Consider the following 25,932-nt stretch of genomic DNA (forward strand, 5'->3'; position numbering starts at 1 on the left):
AGGGCGGGGTTCAGACCCGAGCTATGGTGTTGAATGGTGAGCTTTAGTCAATGAACAGCATTCTTACATAGGTATTCCTCTTGTCCAGATGGGATTGTGCAGTGCAATGGCAATTGCATCGTAGGTGGATCTATTGGGGCAGTAAGCAAATTGAAGTGGGTTTAGGGTGTCGGGTAAGGTAAAAGTGATATGATCCTTGACTAGTCTCTCAAAGCACTTCATGATGACAGAAGTGAGTGCTACTTGGCGATAGAAATTTAGTTCCGTTATCTTTGCTTTCTTAGGTACAGGAACAATGCTGGACATCTTGAAGCAAGTGGGGACAGCAGACTGGGATAGGGAGAGATTGAATATGTCGGTATTCACTCCAGCCAGCTGGTTGGCGCATGCTCTGAGGACGCGGCTAGCAATGCAGTCTGGGCCAGCGGCCTTGTGAGAGTTAACACGCTTAAATGTCTTACTCACGTCGGGGACGGAGAAGGAGAGTCCACGGTAGCGAGCCGCGTCGGTTGCACTGTATTATCCTCAAAGCGGGCGAAGAGCGTTTAGATTGTCCAGAAGCAAGACATAGGGGTTCGCAATGTGGCTGGTTTTCCCTTTGTAGTCTGTGATTGTCTGTAGACCCTGCCACACATGTCTCGTGTCTGAGCCGTTGAAATGCAACTCCACTGTCTCTGTACTGACGTTTTGCCTCTTTGATTGCCTTATGGAGGGAATAAGTACTGTTTGTATTAGGCCATATTCCCAGTCACTTTGCCATGGTGAAATGCGGTGGTTCGCGCTTTCAGTCTGCCATTTATCCATGGTTTCTGGTTTGGGTAGGTTTCAATAGTAACAATGGGTACAACATCTCCTATAAACTTCCTGATGAACTCAGTCACTGTATCCATGTATTAGTCAATGTTATTCTCAGAGGCTACCCGAAACATATCCCAGAATGCGTGTAAAAGCCTATTGTTTTTTGGCATTTTGTGTTAATTGTGATAGGCTCACGTTTTACCAGTACGGTGTAGCCCCACTATTTATTTTGCCGGAACGCCGTACCAGCTTACTTTCACCCCTGGTTATGAATGACAGAAAATGTAACATTTGTGAAGAGAATCAAATGTTACTATAATATTCTAAATTAAGAGCCAATAGCATTTAAAAAAAAGTTTGTATTCAAGCTTGACAATCAAATACGGTGTGTTTTTGCCTTACAGTAGGAAATACAGACAAAGGCTGAGTTTTCTATGATCAATACTGCCACCTAGTGAAAGTTGACATTTCATGAGAATGTATTTTTGTTCATCACAATAACTTGAAACACACTTACCAGACACGCTCCCACTAGCTGGGTGTAATGGTCACGTTTGTTTTTTTCCTCTAAAGAGCTGGTCTCTATGTCTGTCAAAATAACGATTGAAACATTACAATATCATGACTGTAATTAGGCAACACATTTAGGCATTAAATTGCAAATGAATGTCACAATATGCCCAAACTGAAGTCATACCCACCTAGTATACTGAAAACATCTGCTAAAATGGATGGCATGTCATCCCGCAGATCCTGGAAATAAACAAGAAATCAGAAGCATTCAAAAGTCATAAAAAAGGTAAATTCTTAATGACTTTTGTTTGCTGATACAGAAGTTCCAGAAGTGGTGTTTAGCTTTCTTTACAAGCAAAGCACACTGTTTTAGTCTGAAATGAATGAATAGGCAGAAGAGGACTGTTTTATTATGGCGCAGCTGCAAGTGTACCTTCTCTGCATGTTCCTAATGATAGCATCTGTGCCTCTATTCGTAACATTACAAAAATCCCACATTCCAGGAAACAGAGGAAAAACTTGTAGACTCATTGAGTTGTCACATTACTCGATCAACTTGAACCGCTGCTAAAGGAACCTCCGATTAGGATTGTGTCTTTTCTCCCTCTTAAAAATAACCAGAAATCAAGAACTAAATACACATCACTCCTCAATGGCAGATACTAGTCAATGTTTTCACTAAAAGGACTCTCCTATATGACACAAAACCCTAATTTCATTATTGCACCAACGCATGGAAGATTTTCTGGGATGAAAGACATTGCAGAGAATGAGGACTTCAAAAGGACCATACATACCATCATGTCACAGAGGACGCTAGCAGAAAGGTCCAGCTTGAAGTTCCCCTGTATGACATGCCAGCAGAGTTCATACAAAGCTGCCTGTATATCTAGAGAATAAAGAGAAGAGGCAAACAGGCAGAGAATTACTCTCAACACAAGAGGCATAAGCTCACTATGATGCTATATGAACATTAGATGACACCCGACATAGCGAGACCCCATCATTGAATGAATATTACCTTAAATTAGCTTGAATAATATCGTCACTTAATTAGCAAAGACTCAATTGTTGCAAAACTAACATGTATACTGTTCTTTCAAAGAGCACAGATGGGTACTTTCATTTTTGAGCTTACCTTTTATTGTGCTGTCATTTGTTTTGTATGCAAGATTCTTACATAGTTGTACACTGAAAAGGAGGGGAAAGGTGATTATTTACTATATATTATCTAGTTTATTTTCAGTGACTTGTAAATAGTTTTCCAAATGATCCCTGAACAGTTAGTAGTATGTGTACATAATTTGTACAGTACGTGTTGCAGACATGCAAAATCAGCCTGATGTCAACCCCCAATATTAACGCTGCATATTATACTGTAACTTTGTTTGAGTACACCATTCTGAGCATTTTTGCTATGACACTTTAAAACATAGTCCAAAACTGTAACGTCCAGTTACTAGAGCTTGATGACTAAATTCTTATCAATGCCAACTGTTGACAATTATTTAATCAGCATAAATCACCGCCATACTACCAAATTCAGGTGACGACATGTTTTCAATTCTAGCTAGCTAACGTTAACACTAGCTGCCTAGTTATGGTAATTATTAGGGTAGCTAACTAGTCCCTGATAGAAAATGTCTAGACTGTGATAATGCATGGTTCCCAGGCAGCTAAGTAAAAATAAAACACAGGACAATACATGCATGGCTATTCTAAACAAAGTGGCTAACGTTAACTACCTAGCTAATGTTTTCGTGTAGCAAGAGTCAGGTGGTGGTACCATTAGCTTGCTAGGAACGACCCCTGCTCGTCGAACATATTCTAAAATCATGGCCATTAATATAGAGTTGGTCCCCCCTTTGCTGCTATAAACAGCCTCCACTCTTCTGGGAAGGCTTTCCACTAGATGATGGAACATTGCTGCAGGGACTTCCTTCCATTCAGCCACAAGAGCATACGTGAGGTCAGTCACTGACGTTGGGCGATTAGGCCTCGCTTGCAGTCTGCGTTCCAATTCATTTTAACGGTGTTTGATGGAGTCGAGGACTGGCCTGGACAGATTCCTGACAAGTTATTCTACACCGATCTCAACAATCCATTTCTCTATGGACCTCGAATTGTGCACGGGGGCAGTACCATGCTGAAAAAGGAAAGGGCATTCCCAAACTGTTGCCACAAAGTTGGAAGCACAGAATCATCTAGAACGTCATTGTATGCTGTAGTATTAAGATTTCCCTTCACTGGAACTAAGGGGCCTAGTCCGAACCATAGAAAACAGCCCCAGACCATTATTCCTCCTCCACCAAACTTTACAGTTGGCACTACACATTCGGACATTCAGCTAGCATTCTCCTGGCATCCGCCAAACCCAGATTCGTCTATTGGACTGCCAGATAGTGAAGTTTGATTCATCACTCCAGAGAAAGCATTTCCATTGCTCCAGAATCCTTATGACGGCGAGCTTCACACCACTCCAGCCAACTCTTGGCATTGTGCATGGTGATCTTAGGCTTGTGTGCAGCCATGAAAACCCATTTCATAAAGCTCCCGACAAACAGTTATTGGGCTGACATTGCTTCCAGAGGCAGTTTGGAACTCTGTTGTGAGTGTTGCAACCGAGGACAGACAATTTTTTACAAGCTTCAGCGCTCGGCGGACCCATTCTGAGCTGTTGTGGCCTACCACTCGCGGCTGTGCCGTTGTTGATCCTCGACGTTTCCACTTCACAACATCAGCACTTCCAGTTGACCAGGGCAGCTCTAGCAGGGCAGAAATTTGAGTAACTGACTTTTGAAAGTCAATGAGCTCTTCAGTAAGGCCATTCTACTGCCAATGTTTGTCTATGGAGATTGCATGGCTGTGTGCTCGATTTTATACATCTGTCAGCAACGGGTGTGGCTGAAACAGCCGAATCGACAAGTTTGAAGCGATGTCCACATTCTGTTGGCCATGTAGTGCATGTGAGCGAAAACCGCATGTTGTGATGCACATGCATGCAATACTAGTATTAGTTAGCGAACTCACTGGTCACTAAGTCAACTTGCCAAATAGATAGGTATATAGGTAGCTAACTATAGTAGGTAGCTACTAACATTAGTTAGAACGCACAGGGTCAACCATCAGGCTAGCCTGCATCAATAATAGCTGACTTGTTAGTCCACTGCACTGGCTTTCAGGGCTAAGCTAACTAGCTAGCTGCCTCGGAGGACAGACGGACTCAAAAGTTAGTTAGCTTGCTAGTTAGCATCTAATGGCCCGGGCCAGTGTTGCAGTACATTGATTGTACAAATGCTTTACCAAATTATTACTTCAAACAACATTATTGAACTGTAGCCAACTTTATCTTGCTATTATGAAATAGTTAGCACGCTAGGTTGGCTAATTCACGTCGCGAGTTAGCCCGGTCTTGTACAGGATAACTATTGGAACCGGTTGCATCGCTCAACAACCCTAATGGAAAACGAAATACCAAGACATTCGTCTTTACAATTTAACAATATAATACAACTTACAACTCGTGTTTTCCAGATTTTTCCCAGTTTTTGATCCAATCAGCAGAGATGATACGTGTCGCCATCTTCCCCCACAATACCACACATAGCCCGGATGTTTAGCTGAATGCACAATAATGAAAACTAGTGCATCGTGGGACGCCGAGTCAATTTGAGGTCTTCCAGTCAGTTTACCACAAATAAATGTTGGAAGCCTAAAATTACAACGCTACAATAATTAACGTGTAAGATTATATGTAGATTCGTGTAAAGATAATCAACTATGTTGTACAGATCCACTGGGTTTTATGCTTGCTTAAGCGTTTCTATCACTTCAAGTCGTCAGAGCATGTGTTCAGTACATGATGGTCATGTGATGCTAGGAGCCTCTCAATTTCAGTTTATGAACAGTATTCAGGCAAATTCATGGCAGAGGTGAGCACAAAGCATTTAACGGTAAACTTCAGTTTACGTAACCACTTGTCAATTTATCCTATTGCCTGTCATGTCTCTTGTGATGATTTGTGTGTGGGCGTTTGTGCATACATAGAATTCTCACAACACATTATCCACAACCCCATTACTGTAACAGTGGCTTCTTTGGCTGGCTTATTCTTTAAAAAGACCCACATTCACCCCTTAGTGATCACCATCCCATTAATGACACCATTGTAGCAACCCCTGACACAGGTGATTCAAACTAGTCACACAACCAGTGACTATACTGCACTCTGTCCCGTAGACATTTCATTTCAGTGTAATAGGCCTACTAAATACTGGTAACACTTCATTGAAATCATCACACAATTGCAGGGGTTTATTTTGTTCAAAAAGTTACTGGTCTCGAGACATAAATACAAACCATAAATGGAACAGTGGACTTTGTAAATAGATTTTTAAAAGTTTCATATACATTTGAATATATATATAATATATGTATGTGTATGCATACACATTTAGACATATGCACACACGTTCAGCAGTTCAATGCAAGGACAACAGAAAGGTAAATATCAAAACGACAGTATGAAGCCTACATAAAATTTAAGCAAAACAACTATGCATTCAAATTATTTTTTAAATTTGTCTAACATTGCTACAATGTAAATAATGAAAAATATACAATTCTCCGGTTTGTAGTTTTGTATTTAGATATAATATTTTAGCTTTTGAAAATGGAGAGGCTGTGTTTTAAGCTGTTGTGGCTGTATAAAACTATAATTTACAATATTCATGATTACAATTTTATTCCTCCAGAAAAGCTTGTTGGGAATCTGCAAACCAAAGTACATAGAGGTAAAGAAAAGTTATTAAAACAAAAATCCTTAGAAAAGACAAACAAAACATTTACCATTTAAATATAAATACAAATTCAAAGGTAAATTCTTATGCATAACTGCACATTAGTTAGGAGGTTAATTTAAACCAGTTTACATTCTATTGAACCTTTTCCTAAATTAGACTTCAAATTAACTAAAACTGAGCAAATATAAAATGAGCACCGATTCACAATATATTACACATTTTTATAGTTGTATAATATATAATTATATATTATGATACCATAATAGCTAACCCAAACTCTTAAATGTGGTATTTTAGAAACATTCTATAACAAGCTCTCTTACAGACATAACACAGTGGTACAACAGAGAATATTTTGACCACTCTTTTATACAAACCCTCTGCACACTATACTTTTGTACCACTCTTCAAAAGCCACACAGCATTCAAAATCATCAAACCTTTAAAAGTGATTCAGAATTTAAACTAAGCTTGTCAATGGGTCAAATGGCATTTGGGCATTATCAGTTCACCAAGAGGTCTCACCTATAACATTGGAAAAAAGAAAAACTGCAGGCCACATCCATTATTACACACCAGAAATTCCATTACAAAGATTCATTTCTGTACTCTATATGAGTATTAACATGATTATAAAGTACTGATTTACATCTGATTGTCATTACAAAATACCTATAAATCAAAGTATTCTATAAGTTATAAAAGCAGGACAGACAAACCTCTAAAAATAATGACAGAGAGAATTCTGAGAACCCTGTATTTCATATTTGCGGTAAGGCCTTCCAACAATATGAAGACGTTTCACATTTTCTCCTACTGTATATGTTTTAATATATGGCTACATGTCATGCCAGATTTTATATTTTAAAAGTATGTCAGCAACGATGTATTTACATGAGACAAAAACATGCCCATTGATCGACAAAATAAAAGTGAACTTCAAACATGATGACGAATGTGCAACCATTGATGCCTCATAAGCAAATAGTCCCATGAGCTTCTTTTAAAACAATTCTCTACAGAGAATACTTCTTGTTATCAAAACATTTTCGGTAACAACACAGTGTCCTCTTCACGCAGATCTACCATAATCAGCTTAGAACATTGAAACATTGAGGACCTAAAAAGAAAGAAAATACTGCATTTAAATGTTTAGTTACTTGCTGTATAATATGGAAAATAATGAGAGAATATGAGTATAGCCTTTCCATATGCATACCAAAGACATCAACTAGGTATCTGGACTTCACGTCGGCACTGCCACTGTTATTGTTGATCATATCGTTTGTTGTACGTGATATTTAACAAAGTAGATATCACTGTACTCTCAATAACAAACCAATACCCACCGAATCATCCATGATCGAAGAAGGATCAAAGTAGTCAGGCTTCAGCTCTGATCTCTCTCTGCGATTTTTAGATGGTGGCTAAACAATAAACAGCAAAGTAAGAAAGAAGAGACACCAAGGCAGTAATATTCATAAATGCACAACTTGTGAGAAAATAAACATCTTTATGAGTGTATTTTACCAGATCGATATCCATAGTGTCGAAATCCATGCCCTCGTTGAGATCTTCCAAACGGTCCTCTGATGACATCATTACATCCTCTACTATTGGCTCCTCATCATCCTCCATGAGTCCTGAACCGCGGCGACTAGATGGTCAAAGACATGGCCACAAATTACTATATACATTACACATGTGGCAGCAAATGACAGTAAGTACTACACTGGGGTTGAAACACCACTGTGGCCTGGAAGAGAAGTGCAGTCTTACATTGCATTCTGCATGTGGCTCCTCATCTTCGCATACTGCATGCTGGCTCGCTCCTGCTGCTGCCGGGCCTCTGCCTGCTGTCTCTGGGCTAGCATCCAGGTCACCTGGGTACTGAAAACAGAGTCAGACACATTAATACAGACAGTCATACTTATTCAAACAAGAGGCGAACTACAGCAGTTTCATTGAAGATATCATTCATTGTGATAACATTGCATACATAGCTAAGTAACATTACATCATAGATTTTTACATTTTAGTTCTTTAGCAGACGCTCTTATCCAGAGCGACTTACAGGAGCAATTAGGGTTAAGTGCCTTGCTCAAGGACGCATTGACAGATTTTTCACCTAGTCGGCTCGGGGATTCGAACCAGCAAGTTTTCATTTACTGGGCCAACGCTCTTAACCACTAGGCTGTCTGCCGCCCTACAATGGATGGCCAAAGATACTCATGAAAATCAAAAGGTGTTGAGCCATAAAAAGGTGTTCCGTACTTGTAGTCCATGGGGGTCTGATGGTGGTGCTGTTGGGGGGACAGCTGTTGGTGCTGCTGCTCTGATGTCATAGCATAGACACCCATGTAGCTCTCCTCTGGCCTCATTTTCTTGGGGTCCCTCAGCACAGTGGAGGTTAGATGTGGCGAGGGCATCATCACTGGCGTCTGCACGTTCTGCTCCTGGTTCATCCACACTGCGTCTGTGCTGCAGCTGCTACTCTCCTCTGCTGCAATAGCAAGGGTTTCATAGGGTTGCAGACCACTCACTGCTCAGGTAGAGACATCTTAGCGTATTGGCTTGTTATAAAGCCAACGTCAGATAACATCTAGCAAACAATTCATTAATGTCTAATCTTCATTCGGCAAGTTATTTCCCCAAGTGAAAATCTAATCGCACAAAGCAGGTGGCATATTCTGGAACACAATTTGTTGTGTACACAGTGTACAAAACATTAGGAACACCTGCTTTTTACATGTCATAGACTGATCAGGTGAAAGCTATGATCCCTTATTGATATCACCTGTTAAATCCACTTCAAATCAGTGTAGATGAAGGGGAGGAGACAGGTAAAATAAGGATTTTTAAGACTTGAGACAATTGAGATATGGATTGTGTGTGTGCCATTCAGAGGGTGAAAGCATTGTTGGAAACATTGGAGTTAACATGGGTCAGCAGCCCTGTGGAATGCTTTCGACACCTTGTAGTCCATGCTCCGACAAATTGAGACTGTTCTGAGGGCAAAAGGGAATGCAACTCAATATTAGGAAGGTGTTCGTAATGTTTTGTATAATTCAGTGTATATCATAACACTAAACATTGAGCTTTCAGGTTTAACACCAGCGTGTCACAGTATGTCGCCCATGCTGTTCTGTGGCTCGGTGTCGGCCCCTCACCTTCAGGCAGTTTCCTCTTTCCGGTGCTGGCTGGCTTGGCCTTCTTGGTCCTGATGCTGGAACTTCGGCTGCTGTACCCGCTGATGACAGACATGGTGTCGTCGTCCCCTCCGGCCTGCAGGGAGTTCCTGTAGGAGATGAGGGGCAGCCAGCAGTCCTCTCGCTGCAGGGCCATCTGGAAGGTCATGAACCGCTCCAGGTAGAGGTGACTGCAGGGGACAGAGGACCACAAATCATCATCCATGATCTAGTGTAGCTGTGGTCTGTCTGGCTAAGGACAATACAGTCACTAATGAATTGACTGCACATAGGACTAAGTATAACAGTTTCCTCTGACTTACACAGTCTTCTTGTCCTGACGGAGAAGTTTGGAGGAAAACTCGCTGAGAATGTCCAGGAAGGCAAGGTTGAGAGGAGGGTTTCCCTCTCCCTGGGGACTGGGCTCCTTGAAGGCAAACTCGATTCCATCCCTGCAGCAAGTGTAGCACAAGACAAAATCTTTAGGAAGGAATGGATTGAAGTATTGAGCTGTAAATACTTTAACAGTTCTGGGAGGTTGAGAAGCCTCAAATAGAAGCATGCCTGCAGAGCTGTTAAACCTTTACGTATTGATTCCTACACAGGGGATGAGTTTCACATTTGCTGCAGGCTTACTTGTGTAACATGGCGATAGCCTCTCTGGTCTTCAGCTGATCCAGGCCAAAGGTCAACGAGAAACGTCGGGCCAGTTCTTTAATGCCGCAGAAGGACGACGACGAGCGGTCAAAGTTGCAGCCGAGGTCAGATAACATCTCATTGAAAAGCTAAAAAGACAAAAGTGTTGCAACTTTTAAAAAACAAATCATCAAAACCACTCACATTGTCACAAAATGAAGACAATACTTTAACTGAATGTTAATTTCACCATAGCTCTTACCTGCTGCAAACTCAGAATAAGGGTTTTGGCACACTGGATCTTGTCAATTTGTCTTGTTTTACTCATCGTTTCCTTGATGATATCTCCATAGTCATTGTAGTACTAGAGAGAAAAACACACATTTCATTGATTAGGAATAGCACAACATAACATTTTTCTTTTAAAAGGTCTAAATATGGTTGGAGGCCAGACATACCCTCATGTACTGCTTGAAGATATCAGCTCCAGTGTTCATCTCCACTACATTGTAAATTATCAGTTTGCAGTACGCTGCCAGCAGGTTACGTCTCTTGTGTAAAGCCTCGATTTTACTGGCTTCATCATCTTGCTGCCCATCTGATAAAATTAAGAACACTGAGGTAACCGCTTGCAAAACTTTACCATTCCTGTCTCCATATAATGTGTTCACTCTAACTCAGAAACAGCTCTGTTTTTTTAACTTGTGTGTGCACTATTCACATTAAAAGCCATTCTCAGCCGTCTCGTGTTGTGACTAGCTGCCAGGTGGGCTGTGTGGATATTTAGCCTGTGCTGTGTGTGTGTGGGGGGGGGGGGGCTCTGTCTGGCCTGTGTTGTTACTGTCTGCCAGTGGGCTGTGTCTGACCTGTGCTGTTGTTGTCATCGTCCTGGTCGATAAAGACGTGGTCCAGGATGAAGTTGAGCAGCTCGGCCTGTAGGGGGGAGTCTGGCGTGTAGATCAGAGCCTCCAGCTGCTCCCGGCCCGACGACACGATCTGGTGGCTGAAGATCATCAGGGCGTCACACAGGATGGTGAAGGCCTGGAACACAGTCAATCAATCAATCAATCACACAACACCCGTCCACGTCAACAGCTGTCACACAGTGCTTTACAGTAATCCAGGAAAATACAACAGAGCAGCAACTCCTCAGCACTCACTTAACAGTGAACACACAGCTACACAGTCAGGGAACAGACTGACATGACGTAGGACAACCCACCTGCTCTTTGACAGTGGTGTTGACACTGGTGAGGTAGCGTTGACACATCAGACAGAAGGCCCTCATCTGCTTCCTCAGGGTGACCATGTTCCCCTGGAAACCAACAGATTTTCTCAGTATTCACTACTCACTATTTACTCAGTAAACCACATTCATTTTACAGACACAACTTGTAACTCCGCCACACAGGGGTGTATAGTCACAACCATTGGTAGACACTGGAGTCATTAGTCACTGATAACAACAGTGTGTGTGTACCTTTGTGGAGCTGCCCTCTGAGACCTTGGCTAGGTGCCACAGAATGATGTAGTGTGTGCACTGCATCGCATGAATTACAATCTGGGAAAAAGAGAGTATTACAAGGTAAGTGATAGTAAACAGTGGAGATGAATGTCAAACATTTCAGGGGTAGGTGGGTTTGAGGGGATAACAGGGTTATGGTTTAGGTACCTGCTCAGGCATATCTCCATTCTGAAGTCCTGTGTTTAGTAGCTTATAGTTGCTGGTGAACAGGTCCCATTTAGAGAGGTCATGTGCACTGAAGAGGAGAGAGAAACACAGAATCTAGTCAGATAAGGAGTTATGATTTATCTACCGTTCATTGGCAAATGTTTGGATTACACATTACTTGTTTAATCTTGCTCAAGGCCTTACTTGTGGAACGCAGTGATCCTCTTTAGTGTGGACAGGACCTGGTAGGCATCATCCTCATCTGGTTCCTCACCCTGAAACAACAGATAACTAGGTTGTGAAATCCTACATAGCCTTGTATCACTCAATTTACAGTCCCAGTTTCAATTAACACGAATCTGAGTACTACCCTAGAATACTCATTTTTCTTTGACAAATAATCTACAAAGATTAAAGACAGGCAATGTCCTTATGCTTTGCCAAATCTGCCATAGAAGTTCTCAATCTGACAGACAGACTGCTCAGTCTCTTAGCCACTCAGCCAGCTAAACATAGAATTAAATAGAATACAATAGACATTTTATGTATCTCTATGCATCTGTGCCCACCTCCAGCAGGAAGTCCTCCAGGAGTCTGTTGAACTTGTCCACCAACTCGTCCAGTAGCTGGGACCTGGCGATGTCCACCCTGTTGAAGATGGTGAACTCCTCGTTGCAGAGAGCGTGGTAGGTCATGGAGCACGCCTCCAGCACGTCAGTCTCTGTGTGCTTCTCCACCACCTCCCTGATCTGACGCAGCAACGACTCCAAGTGCTGCACACAAACAGAGGACAAAGGGATGTGAGGTCTCAAACTATATTCTGCCACAATGGCCATGTGAATAATTGACTGTTAACAATCTAAGGTGCGGTAGGATTAGTTACGGTCCAGGAATATCAGATGATTCACAAACCTTTTCCAATCGACCAGTGGTGTAGATTTCCAGGTCAAAGAACTGCGGTAGCTGCAGTAAGTTGGTCACCTTCTCAGCATCAACGGAGTACTGTGAGGATAAGATGGAGGGTGAGGGGAGCTACAACAAGAGACCTAGCATTGAGTAATACTGCATCATTCTGGCAGTCCCAGGGGTTGAGTTCTATATAGAAGCTGTGTACAGACTATAAAAAGTGACAGTCATGTACACAACTTGATAACTGACCTTGGCCAACAACAGAGGCAACGCCACAGCAAAGATCTCCGTGATTCTCGTCCGGTCATCCAGCTGGGTTTTCTTTTCTTTCGCTGTCAGGACCTAGGAGGATTTTCAGAAGAGCACAATCACATCACAATCATGAGAATGGCATACCTAGAAAAACTTCCAAAAGGACTAATTTAAGGTAAAAAGGAGTTAGAGCACTCAACAAAAAAGGCAGAACCGTCAGTCACCTGTTAGCATCCTGTACAATGGATTAAAGTGAGCAAAAAGTAATCAATCTCTGGCTTTTTTTGTTGAGTGCTCCATCTCCTTTTAACCTCAAATTAGTACTTTTGGAAGTTTTTCTTGGTAAGCCATTCTCGTGATTTTTGTCATTGAACACCCCTCCTTTCCTTTGTTTGCTAAAGCGCAACGGCCCACCTGAGCTCACATTACAATAATGTTGTATGAAAGGTTTTTATAAAACCTCATATCTGAGTGAATGTTCAAACATGCCTTCTGAGAATAAAGCCTTGAGAGCTCACTAGTACTGGAGTTGACCGCTGAGAGGCTTACATTGGAAAATGCCAAGCAGCACTCACCCTCTTCCCAGTGCCTCTGCCCACTGGAGGGTGGCACTCACAGGCCTGGCGGATGGCACACAGCATGATCTCGATCAGGGCAGTCTCCTGGTGGTCTGTCAGGGCTGGACAGGACAAAACATGTTGAGACATGACTGTGTGTGTGTGTTTGTGTGTGTGTGTGTGTGTGTGTGTGTTGCTCCTCCTTACCTTCCTCCCCTGGCATGGGCTCATCCAGCAGCAGGCTGATCATGCTCTCCCAGTCTTTGAGCAGCTCCCCTGCACACTCCCACAGGCTGTCCACCAGGTAGGCCCCGTGCTCATGGAGCTGCAAACGTTCAGAGGTTATCACAACTGAAACACGTCACTAGTCACTTTACCCCTACCTATATGTACATAGCTACTTCAACTACCTCGTACCCCTGCACATTGGCATGATACTGGTGCTCCCTGTATATAGCCATGTTATTCACTGTGTATTTATTTGTCGAGTCACTACTGTATCTCTATTTTTGTTATCATTAACTCTTATTGTTGGGAAAGGGCCCGTAAGTAATCATTTCACAGTTAGTCTACACATGTTGTTTACGAAACATAACAATTTAAAATGTGATTTTGATTTGTGCCCCAAGTAGGTCACTTCAAACAGACAGACTCTTCATGGAGCCTGAACACACCTCACTCTCCAGGAAGAAGAAGACGGTGGTCTTGATGAGGTTCCCGTTGAGGCTCTGCCTGCCCCTCCTGGGCATCCCTTCCTCCTCTGGACCTCGATGGCTGAAGAGCCTATGGACATGGCAACATTGAGGTAAGGTTAAATGCAGCTGGATAATTCCAAAAATATATATCTGTTTCTCAGCCTTAAGGCATTACCAACCCAAATAGGGCTTTAATCACAATTTCATAGGAGTATTTTTCAGCTTCCACCACAGCTTTAGAGAGCCTGTGTGAGACCTACTTCTTATAGAGGAATTCTCCTGCAGCCACAGCCACAGGTCGATGGGCAGAGTAGACCAGATGGTAGACACTCTCACAGTCCTCTGCTGTCAGGACCTCATCACTGCTACTGCAAGGTGACAACAACACACAGGTCTGTAAGGTCTCATCGTCATCGGCGAAGGGTCAGGAGTGCATGGAGGGCTGGACACTAATACGTGGGCTAACGTTATGAAGGATGAGCAATTATAGACATTTGTAGACAAGGTTACTCACTGCAAGACAAGAGTCAGAAGTTTTATGGCTTGCACTGCAACATCATACTCCTTATCCAGAGCCATCGACACAATGCGGTCCTGTCAATGACAGTAAAGTCAACATCTGGCCAACCATGATGTGTGTATGTTATGTACAGGATTTCCCAGTCAGTGGTGTGATGGGGGAGCGTCTGACCTACCTTGAAGCGGCTGGTGAAAAGTTCCAGTCGAGTGTTGAGCTCCCGGTTATAGTACAAGCCCTGGAGCGCAGTCAGACACCTGAGACGCACTTCTCCTTGCTGCAATCACAGGGAGGACAATGTTCAAACCACAACGTTCAAACCTCAATGCTGTAGCTTTTCAACTCTGATAATATACCTACTGTTGAAACACACAGTAAATGACTACCCGCAACATGCTTTACAACTCCCACAAATGTGATTTGACATATTGCATGGCTCACCTTGTCATGCATGGTCCATCCAACATACTTCAGATAACTGTCATTGAGAAAAGCATCGCTGTACATCTTCATCCATACCCCAATCTCCTCAATGCAGATTGCCCGGACCTCAGCTATGGCATCGCTGATAAACAGAGAAATGTCCAGACTTATTCACAGCCCCCATTACGCTCAATGATCAAATCAATTATTTGATATCTTACGGTAGGGCAGTAAACATTGATTTCATTAGAAAGGCTTAAGTGGTACAGCCAGAGGCAGTTCTACTTAGATCAGATATCAGTGCATCATGGTGTGCCATGATGAGCTGTTCTGCCTTAGCAACCGTTGCTGCCTGTTGTTTAACACAAGAGGGCACCCCAAAGCCTTGGAACAGCTCAGTGAAAGACCAGCCTGCACATCTCAGAACTGCTGTTAGCCTTCCATGTATCTGAAGTCTCGCTCAATGTCAGTACCTGAAGTTGGTTTTCACACAATGATCAAACTCTCTGACATCAAGTGAATGCACCCACTGTTCTCTTTTTAGACCCCTCTTTAAAGATCTACTACAAAAATACCCTTCATAATACCCACCCTAAAACAATACAGAATAAAAATATATAACACATAATCCATTACAGTTGTAATTTAATAAATTGTTCTGTACGTAGAAAGATGACAAGTTGCAATACATACCGATATCTGTGAACAAACACTCCTTTAAAAATCGCATTCATCATGTTTTCAATTTCGTCTTGATTTTCTTGAAGCTGAAAAGAGGAGACATTTCAAATTGAAAATGCTTTTTACATATCTAATGGAAAGAAGTGGAGGGCGCACAACGAACGCGAGTCAAGGTGCAGCCAAAAAACTAAATTATAATTGAAAAGGCGCAACGCTCACTCACCATTAAAATCATATTTTACTTAAACAACTATTAAAAGTTTGACGTTTCGGACTTCATCGATGGCCTTCATCAGAAATTGGTTATCAAGCTTTTAGTTGTTTAAATAAAATTATGTTTTAAAATGGTGAGCGAGCGCTGTGCCTTTTCCTTTTCAAAAATGTAATTTCTAAATGGTCAGTTTTGAATTGTTAGGACCAGGTAAGGTTACCCCTCCCTACAACAGCCGTAGGGAAGAAACGGTTGAGAGACACCAGAAGAACCCACTCACCTCTTTACGCTTCTGTAACAGGAGCTCTAGCCTATCATTGGCCCTCTTGGCCATGACCTTGTTCCTCTCTGCCTCATACTGCCTCTGAGTGTTGTCCATGTTGATGCTCAGGTTCAGAGCCACGTTCACCAAGGCTGTCATCAATTTCATGGCTGGTAGAGACAAGGACTCACTTGAGTGACATCTACTAATTAATAAGGCACTATTTATGCAGACCTGCCATCAAATCAAGGTATATTCAATAGGCCTACATATAGACACACAGTGTAGCCCTTATAAAAGATAGCACTAAAATACATCAAGCTAGTAGTTTAACAGTGGTTTAACTACAGTCTTCCCTCAACTGCCCAGAGTCTCTATTGTGTTAGTACTGACCTGCCAGTGTGCTGGTGTGTCTGAAGGCTCGGACCTGCGAGTCAGACAGGCCCGTGAGCAGCGAGATGACTGTGTCCATCATGTACTCGTCATAGATGATGCTGTACTGACACTGTCGCACCAGCACCCCGATAAACTCACAGAAGCTCGACTTGAACTTCTTCCACAGTGGCCCTGCCATGGTTAACGGGTAGTCCCCACTGTCCTATTTGATAACAGAGAGAAAGAAAGCGGGAATAATGTTTAAATATACGCTATAGACAGAGAGGCATAAATAACGATGTACAGTAAGTGTACAATCAGAAAGTACCTCGTCAAATTCCTCTGTCATCTTCCTGATGATCTCAGAGTTTTGCATGTGTCTGAACATCTCTGCACTGACAGCACCTGTAGCAAAACAAAAAATAAGAACAAAAAATCTTAGCTTGTTTAATCATCACAAGTAATGGATGCAAAATGATTTAGAAAAGTCCTTCACAGCAGATCGTATTCTATTCAATACACTCTGGGAGCATTCACAGCAAATTGTATTCTATTCAACAATTCTATTCAATACACTCTGGGAGCCTTCACAGCAGATTGTATTCTATTCAACAATTCTATTCAATACACTCTGGGAGCCTTCACAGCAGATTGTATTCTATTCAACAATTCTATTCAATACACTCTGGGAGCATTCACAGCAGATTGTATTCTATTCAACAATTCTATTCAATACACTCTGGGAGCCTTCACAGCAGATTGTATTCTATTCAACAATTCTATTCAATACACTCTGGGAGCATTCACAGCAGATTGTATTCTATTCAACAATTCTATTCAATACACTCTGGGAGCCTTCACAGCAGATTGTATTCTATTCAACAATTCTATTCAATACACTCTGGGAGCCTTCACAGCAGATTGTATTCTATTCAACAATTCTATTCAATACACTCTGGGAGCCTACCTTTACAACCGGAGCACTGGATGAAAAAGTTGATCAAGTCCAGGAGTGCAATGTCTCGATCATTCTTGTAAGACTCAATCCAGTCATCAACGATGGACTAAAAGAAAAAACACCAATTAGCCATCACTTAAATATGAAAATAGTACTATCAACAACATGCATTGAGAATGACTACTTTATTACCCTATCCTTCTAATTAAAATAGTTTGAACCAACCTGTGTGGCACTCTTCCCCATCTTCACCACCTCGAACAGGGTCATGCTCTCCATCCCATTCTCCTGGTGGTGGCCATTCAACCCGCCAAGGCCAGTACCCTTTGCTCCACCACCCTTCCCCTTCTCTCCAGGGGTTTTCTTCCCCTTCCTTCCACCCTACAACAGACAGGAATACCGTCTAAGTGGTAGTGTACATTGTGTGTGCACTAATGTAAAGTAGTAGGTCACCATATCCATTTAATTATGGATGTCTTGTGCTGATAGAGGATTTTACAAGCAAGTCTCACCTTTCCTTTCCCAAGCTTTGCATTCTTGACATCAGGGTCCTCAAGGTCTGTGTCAGAGGATAACTGTGTATCGGTCTCTCTGTTCAGAAAACAAAAATAAGTTATTGTAACAATACACACAGAACTAGTTTGAAGGTCTATCTCTGCAATACAAAGTGTATGTCCTCTGTATCTTCACAGTTTGCAAAAAAATAAGGTAATACAATTTGCATGTTACTTTACACATCAAGTTATACTTACTGAGGAAACTGAAACTCTGTGTGCAACTCTTGTGCTGCTATCATTTCTTTAACATTTTCTGGACCCACTCTAGTAAGTATTGACTTCTCAGGACCCACCAAAATGTAGACTAATACAACCTAGAACATATGAAAAGAAAGGTAAATCTTTCAAAAGGACAAAGATGGTATTATGCCTATGTATAAATTAACGTGTGTGTAGGTTGATGTGTAACAAGTATCATGGATTAGCAGTATAAATAAGAAGTGAGGATAACCAATTTCGTTTGCACACTCGGCAGTTTACAATTGACTGCTGAAGAGATGTATTCATTAGTCTGATTCCGTTGCAAAACGTTTGGTCTGTTGCTAACCGTTTTGCAACGGGATACGTTCACGCCAAACAGAAAATTATTTGCAACGAAAACGATAGGTTTTTATTGGACAACTGCAGGTAGGTCCCTTTCCTTTTCATTTGTGTCCGTTAGGTTCCTTTAGTAAACGGTTTCCGTTAGAAAACGTTTTGCAACAGACGAATGAATACACCTTCCAGATGTAGCTTGCTACTGTTACCTGGGAAAATAGAATAACATGACACTGGACGTAGAACCAGAAGACAACAGCAGACTTTACAAATGGAAATAGGGGGGAAATCAGTTATGAAGCCAGCAACAATTATTCACGAGAAAGCTAGCTAAACGAGATAGCTAATGTTGGGCCATTCGGAAAGCTGCGTCAGCAAACGTCTTTACAAATGAGAATCACGAACTAAATAACACCTCGTCGACTTCAAACAACAACAAAAAAATCCCTACATTATGACGCCTAACGTTACTCCAGGGCCGCAACAGACGTTCTTAAACTACTCCATCTTTGTTCATTGATTGATGTCGGCGAATGGAAGGTTGGCTAGTAATGTAGCTATGCATTCTGCGGCTGTCAGACAATGTAGTAAATGTAACTGTAAAACAGTTAAACAAAACCAAGAAGTATGCAACTCTAACGACATGTAAGAACAATAAATGTCATTCAGTTAGCTACACATATTTTCAACATAGCTAACGTTACGCCAAAAACAAGCTATTCTTGATAGGGTACAATCCTCTTCCGCGTAAACAATGTTTGATGTCCTCCATCGTTGCCAGCTAGCTGGCTACCATTACTGTAGTTAACTATCTTATGGTTAACTAAGAGACGGGTTAACTATAAACAAACACACGCATTATGTGTTATGGTGATCGCAAGACGATTTAGGTAACGATTCCGACTTAAATCAGGCAAAGTCGCTGCACACATCATGGTGAAAGAGCTAACTAGCTAAATAACTTAGCTACCATGTACTAGCGTGCTAATATATAACGTTACAGTCAAGGGACACGTCAATATGGTTTGATGATTAAGTTAACTGCTAGCTAGTTAATTTGCGACAAAACCGCTACTTAAAATCCCAGTTCCTTATTGTATCTAGCTAACATGAATTGTCCTAGCTACATATAGCTAATAACTTGCTAGTTTATTCAACATTACTAGCAACACAGCTAACGTTAGCTCCCAGATTGTTATCCGCCATTTTACAGCTTACCTCGTTGTTTGACTCAAATACTGTAATCAACCATCAAAATAATCCAGATGTTTCTGAAATTGTCTCGCTGGAACGTTTATTAATTTTTAAATATATAATTGGCTATTTACCACTCTCTTAAATGTAGATTTGGTTAATCTGATTCCTGAGCTATGGCTATTATTTTTCTCTGCTAGCTAGCTAGCTAGCATGGCTCAGTTTGTTGTCGATGGATTCGTGTCGTCGATGGCGCACCACCTGTCGGTCAAATTGAACAGTACACTTGCCCGAAAATCATTTTCATACAAAACTAATAGGACATGGACATAACACAGACTGTTGTTGATGATACAAAATACTGAGAAACATACACATTTAGCCTGGTCTCATAGACTAGACGTAACATAGTAAATACGTGTCACTCAAATTTGTATAATATTGTAATGACCTGGCTAAGATCATAAAGGAACAATTGTCCAGACAGAGGTTTGAGTTTACGAATTTACAGGTTTATTAAGCCAACTCCACACAGGCTACTGTTTGGCCGTAGCCCACGCCAAATAAATGAAAGATTCCCTATAAAACAACCTTGACATTATCTTATGAAGACCAGACATTAGAGAGAGAACAATGGCTAAACATGGTCTTAACTTGCAATGCTCCATTCCCTCGGAACGGCATGCCACGAGGACCATAGGCAGGTGCTTGCCCCAGTCACGCTGGTGTTTGGCAGAGACAATGGCCAGCTGCTGTCCAAGCATTTTGTTGAAGCACTCCACAAGGCCATCACTTTGAGGATGGAGAGGAGTAGTGCGGTTCTTGTGCATACCCAGCCTCTCACACATGGTGGCGAACACACTGGAATCAAAGTTTCTGCCTTGGTCGCTGTGGGTGGACACCGCAGCTCCAAATCTGCTGAACATCCCCGCTGTCAGGGTGTCAACGATGGTCTCTGCCTCCTGGTCAGGCAGAGCATAGGCCTCGGGCCATTTTGTGAAATAGTCCATGGCCATGAGCACCCAGCGGTTTCCACTGTCTGTGGTGGAGAACGGCCCAACTACACCCACTCCCACCCTCTCCATGGGAGCCCCAACTGGGAACTGTTGGAGCTGAGCATGAGAGCAGCCTGGAGGGCCCTTTCTCGTTGTACAGTTGTCACAGCGGTGCCAAAAGTCCTCCACATCCCTCTGTGTTGCCCCCAGTAAAAGCCCTGATGGAGGCGGCGGAGTGTTTTTGTGACCCCAAAGTGTCCAGTCCCCACCTGGGCCAGCACCCCACCCATACTTACATTGCTTGCATCTGTGTCCAGAATAAAGGGCAAGGTGAGTTCAGGGGGGGCGAGCACGTGGGCCTCGATCAGTGCACGTTTGAGGGTGTTGAAGGCCTTCTCGCATTCCACTGTCCAAGTGAAGGTCTTGTCCTTCATCAGCAGGCGGTTCAGGGGAGCAGCGACGTTTGAGAAGCCCCGTACAAACCTCCTGTAGTACATGGCCAGGCCCAGGAAGCTCTTCAGCTGATGCTGGTCGGTGGGGGTGGCCCAGTCTCGGACAGCCCCCACCTTGTCCTCCATGGTGCTGATACCCTCCTTCCTCACTCGATGACCCAAGAAGGACACCTCTCTCCTCATGAAGTGGCACTTCTCGGGGTGGAGCTTCAGGCCTGCGGCAGCCACCCTCTCCAGCACATGCCGTAGCGCCCCCAGGGCTAATTGGAAGGGGCTGCCATGGGTCAGGATGTCGTCGAGGTATACCAGACACTGCTGTCGGGGGATGCTATCCAGCACCCTGTCCATCAAACACTCAAAAGTAGCTGGAGCGTTGCACAGGCCGAAGCACAGGACCTTGAACTGCCAGTGTCCTCTGTAAGTGGAGAACGCAGTTTTGTCTCTGGCCTCTGGGGAGAGGGGCACATGCCAGCCAGTAGCCACTGCGGAGGTCTAGTGAGGAGAGACCCCCTAACCAGGTCCAGCGACTCATCGATACGTGGTATGGGGTATGAGTCCTTCCTGGTTACCTCATTCAGCCACCTGTAGTCCGTACAGAACCTCAGCTTGCCCCCCTTCTTAGGAACCATGACGACTGGCACTGCCCAGGGGCTGTCTGAGGGCTCGACAAAGTCTGCCCGCTGCATCTCCAAAACAGCCTTGTCTGCCGCCTCCTGGCGTGCCAGCGGGCTACGGCGGAGACGCATCTTGATGGGCCGAGCATCACGTGTGTCGATCTCATGCTGCACCAGATGAGTCTGACCCACCTCTTCCTCACTCAGTGCAAAGCTGTCTCTGAATTAAAACAGCAACTGCCACAACTGTTCCTGCTGCTCGGGGTCAAGACCAACACAGTTCCTCCCCCATATTTCCCTCACTGCAGACAGTGTCCTCTCTTCTCCCATCTGGAGTAGCTGGGCTGGGGGGCGGGGGGGGGGCGCAGCCCAGGCTCACAGAGGGATGTGTCATGGAGGTAGCTGGGGGAATGTAACACACAGCCGTAGGTGACAAAGGGGCTGTGGAAAAGTCACACACAGATGGGGGGAGGGCAGCCATGAGTCTCTGCTGCTTTAACTGTTTGAGTAAAGGGGTTGTTGGGTTGTGTGAATGTGATATTAGGGGGGCATAGTGACTGCCAGCCCTCTCTGGAAGCCCCATTTAGGTCTAACTGGCAGCCTGTGCTCCTAAGAAAGTCCAACCCCAGGATACAAGGGTCCCGCACAGCCGCCACCCACACAGAATGACGCACAGTCCTGCCCCCTACTGCCAGAGTCATTATACCCTTCCCTTTCATGGGTGCCAGCTCACCTATGACTGTGCAGAGCTGCACAGTTGTGGGCTCAAACTAAGTCCAACCTGGCACAATATCCGGCCTCACCAGGGTTACTGTTGATCCAGTGTCCACCAGGGCAGAGCAGGGCACCCCCTTCACAGTGACAGGGACATGACAAAAGTCCCTAACACAGGTCCGGCCCACCACAACAACAGGCTCCATCCGCTTGCCCTCGTCTACTTCTGGGAGACGTGAAGCCTTGCTCCCCTGTCCGCGTCGATGGGCTCCTCCTGAAGATGGTGTTGGTTGGGAAAGAGAGCCAGGGGTCTGCACTGCCCCGTCTATGCGGACCCCGAGCCGTTTCCCTGAGCTCTGGGGAACATGGTGCAATCCCGGTGCAGATGGCCTGGCTGGCCACACCTCCAGCAGACCTTGGGACCAGGGTGTGTGTTTCGTGCCGCCTGTAGCGACACAGCACGAATGAGTTCAGTCATTTCAGCCACCCATGCAGGCTTTTCCGGCTCTGGGCTGCTCTGCCCCCCAGTCCGCACAGTGGGTCTGTCTCCCTGCACCCCCACCGAAGCCCCAGCCCACACGAGCTCCCTCTCCAAAGCCATCTCCAAGGCTATCTGCAATGACTCAGGATGAGCCAGCTGGGTCTGTATGCGCAGCTCCGTAGGAGAGAGCGCCTGTATGAACTGGTCCCGTACTAGTTCGCTCTCCACGGAGGGGGCATGTGAGCATATGCCCGCCGAGAGAGGCTCTCAATGTCATTAGCTTGCACCCGTAGTGGCTCTCCAGGCATCCTACGTCTATCACTCAGTTCGGAGCGCACCAGCCCGGGCTGTACACACTGTCCAAAGTGCCTCCTCAGTGCTCCCACTAAAGTCCCATAATCACGTCTGTCCTCGGGGCTAATCAGTATCAAACAGGACAGAGAATAATTCCTGAGGCACAAAGCCAACTGCAGTGCCCTATCTTCATTCGACCACCCCCCAAAATGTACTAACAGTTCAAACTGAGCATGAAAAGCTTCCCAATACGCCTTACCGGAGTACTTCGGGGTCTTAACAGATACAGACACAATCGGGAACTGGGCGCCGCCATGTTTGTTTACACCCTGAGCCCCAGATTCCTTGTCCCGCAGCGTTGACGTGACCCCTTTGGTCTGCCCACAAGTATCCGTGCGAAGCACAGTCGACGAAGCACTCATGCCTGCTTCAGCCGCCATCATTCTAGCGGTCTCCCTCAATTGGCATCTGTGCTCCGATGCATTGGCGATCTCCTCAGCCAGATGCTCCGACGTCCATGCACAAGCTCCTCCTTGGCCATAATCGTCCCCTACCTCCACCTTCACTTTCTGATTCCCTTGAAGCATTTTCAACCCCCGTACTCACGTACATTAGCTAGCCACTTCGTCAGTTACCTAGCTGGCTAACTTATCTACGTTTTTACTTCTGACACCAATGTAAGGACCTGGCTAGGTCATAAAGGAACAATTGTCCAGACAGAGGTTTGAGTTTACGAATTTATGGTTTATTAACCCAACTCCACACAGGCTACTGTTTGGCCGTAGCCCACGCCAAATAAATGAAAGATACGCTATAAAACAACCGTGACATTCTCTGGTGAAGACCAGAAATAAGAGAGAGAACAATGGTTAAACATGGTCTTAACTTGCAATGCTCCATCCCCCACGCTACTCCACCAACCACCAAGATGCCCGGCATCAGAACATTCCAGGAATTCCCCCACGAACACTGGGTACTGGTAAGTACAACACAACCAACTAATAGCATAGCACACAGCTGTCTGTGCGGGTCGCTACAATACGTTACAATTGGTATGGTTACATAAGACAGAAGGTTACTTATAGGGTGGTTGGTCGGGAACGTCTAGCAACCCGAAGGTTGCATGTTCGAATCTCATCACAGAGGAGTATAGAGTGCAGGAATGTGTCCTATAAGGAGCATTGGTGGCAAATCTGATGGCTGAATGGTAAAGAACATCTAGCCACACGAGAGCACCCTTACCTGCCGATCTATAAATGATGTCTCCGTAATCTAGTATGGGTAGGATGGTCATCTGAATCAGGGTTAGTTTGGCAGCTGGGGTGAAAGAGGAGCGATTACGATAGAGGAAACCAAGTCTAGATTTAACTTTAGCCTGCAGCTTCGATATGTGCTGAGAGAAGGACAGTGCATCGTCTAGCCATACTCCCAAGTACTTGTATGAGGTGACTACCTCAAGCTGTAAATCCTCAGAGGTAGTAATAACACCTGTGGGAAGAAGGGCATTCTTCTTACCAAACCACATGACCTTTGTTTTGGAGGTGTTCAGAACAAGGTTAAGGGTAGAGAAAGCTTGTTGGACACTAAGAAAGCTTTATTGTAGAGCATTTACCACAAAATCCGGGGAGGGGCCAGCTGAGTATAAGACTGTATCATCTGCATATAAATGGATGAGAGCGCTTCCTACTGCCTGAGCTATGTTGTTGATGTAAATTGAGAAGAGCGTGGGGCCTAGGATTGAGCCTTGGGGTACTCCCTTGGTGACAGACAGTGGCTGAGACAGCAGATCTTCTGATTTTATACACTGCACTCTTTGAGAGAGGTAGTTAGCAAACCAGGCCAAAGACCCCTCAGAGACACCAATACACAAAAATGGAATGGTCTACCGTATCAAAAGTTTGGGCCAAGTCAATAAAAATAGCAACACAATATTGCTTAGAATCAAGGCCAATGGTGACATTATTGAGGACCCTTAAGGTTGCAGTGACACATCCATAACCTGAGCGGAAACCAGATTGCATACCCGAGAGAATACTATAGACATCAAGAAAGTTTTTCCCAACACTTTTGATAAACAGGTCAAAATAGAAATAGGCCTATAACAGTTAGGATCAGCTTGATCTCCATGTCCCTCTGACATGTGAGAGAATCTGCAGTTGTTGCCGAACACACACTGGCCTGATGCAAAGGACAAAAATATAAGTATTACACAGATAAATCGTAAGGGTCTTTAATTCACACGACATGTTCCTTGTATCTTTAATTGTCGTCTTTACCAGTCTTTAGAAACCTCATGCATGGTTTCTTAGTCCGTTCATCATACAGGATAGCTGCTGTATCTGTGATGAGAGAAGATGTGTCAATGTGTACATTAAAATCTACAGCCTATTACCACAAGTATGTCCGATGATAAAAACAACTGCAGAGATAGGGTCACTGTCAATTCTTTTTAGAAAAGGACTTGAACTGAATTGCATTTTATAACATCCATCTGAATTTAATCACTTTTGATAAACAGGGCAAAATAGAAATAGGCCTATAACAGTTAGGATCAGCTTAATCTCCCCTTTAAATAAAGGACGAACTGTGGCTGCCTTCCAAGCAATGGGAACCTCCCCAGAAAGGAGAGAACGGTTAAAAATGTT

General features: G+C 43.8%; 2 protein-coding genes across 4 annotated transcripts in view; both read right to left on the bottom strand.

Annotated features, from left to right (window-relative positions):
* LOC139533904 (THO complex subunit 2-like) overlaps positions 1–4,977 on the bottom strand; it is a 73,422-nt gene extending 68,445 nt beyond the window's left edge. For both annotated transcript variants that reach the window (XM_071332390.1, XM_071332397.1), the window contains exons 1-5: positions 4,830–4,977; positions 2,450–2,502; positions 2,109–2,200; positions 1,500–1,551; positions 1,316–1,386 (exon numbers count right to left, since the gene is read on the bottom strand). In XM_071332390.1, the coding sequence (XP_071188491.1) occupies positions 1,316–1,386; positions 1,500–1,551; positions 2,109–2,200; positions 2,450–2,502; positions 4,830–4,894 (333 nt within the window). In that variant the 5' untranslated portion in view covers positions 4,895–4,977. The remainder of the gene's footprint in view (positions 1–1,315; positions 1,387–1,499; positions 1,552–2,108; positions 2,201–2,449; positions 2,503–4,829) is intronic.
* Positions 4,978–5,598: 621 nt separating this feature from the next.
* Positions 5,599–19,955, bottom strand: LOC139533932 (cohesin subunit SA-2-like). 2 transcript variants are annotated; one of them, XM_071332463.1, is made up of 34 exons: positions 19,762–19,955; positions 18,202–18,320; positions 17,962–18,040; positions 17,675–17,830; positions 17,459–17,555; positions 16,820–16,896; positions 16,510–16,714; positions 16,135–16,286; positions 15,656–15,729; positions 14,981–15,104; positions 14,718–14,816; positions 14,537–14,616; positions 14,283–14,390; positions 14,002–14,110; positions 13,535–13,652; positions 13,346–13,449; positions 12,768–12,860; positions 12,522–12,611; positions 12,179–12,382; positions 11,814–11,884; positions 11,610–11,697; positions 11,418–11,498; positions 11,160–11,252; positions 10,804–10,978; positions 10,396–10,535; positions 10,200–10,301; positions 9,938–10,086; positions 9,625–9,753; positions 9,284–9,492; positions 8,388–8,613; positions 7,893–8,003; positions 7,644–7,770; positions 7,463–7,540; positions 5,599–7,233 (listed from the first exon to the last, which is right to left on the bottom strand). In XM_071332463.1, the coding sequence occupies exons 2-34, from the start codon at positions 18,243–18,245 to the stop codon at positions 7,210–7,212; spliced, it is 3,816 nt and encodes a 1,271-aa protein (XP_071188564.1). In that variant the 5' UTR covers positions 18,246–18,320; positions 19,762–19,955; the 3' UTR covers positions 5,599–7,209. The 2 variants fall into 2 exon arrangements, with proteins under 2 accessions (XP_071188564.1, XP_071188558.1); XM_071332457.1 differs by having other exon boundaries at positions 8,388–8,616.
* Positions 19,956–25,932: the final 5,977 nt, after the last annotated feature.

This window comes from Salvelinus alpinus, chromosome 1 (genome assembly GCF_045679555.1).
Source record: "Salvelinus alpinus chromosome 1, SLU_Salpinus.1, whole genome shotgun sequence".
NCBI lineage: Eukaryota > Metazoa > Chordata > Actinopteri > Salmoniformes > Salmonidae > Salvelinus > Salvelinus alpinus.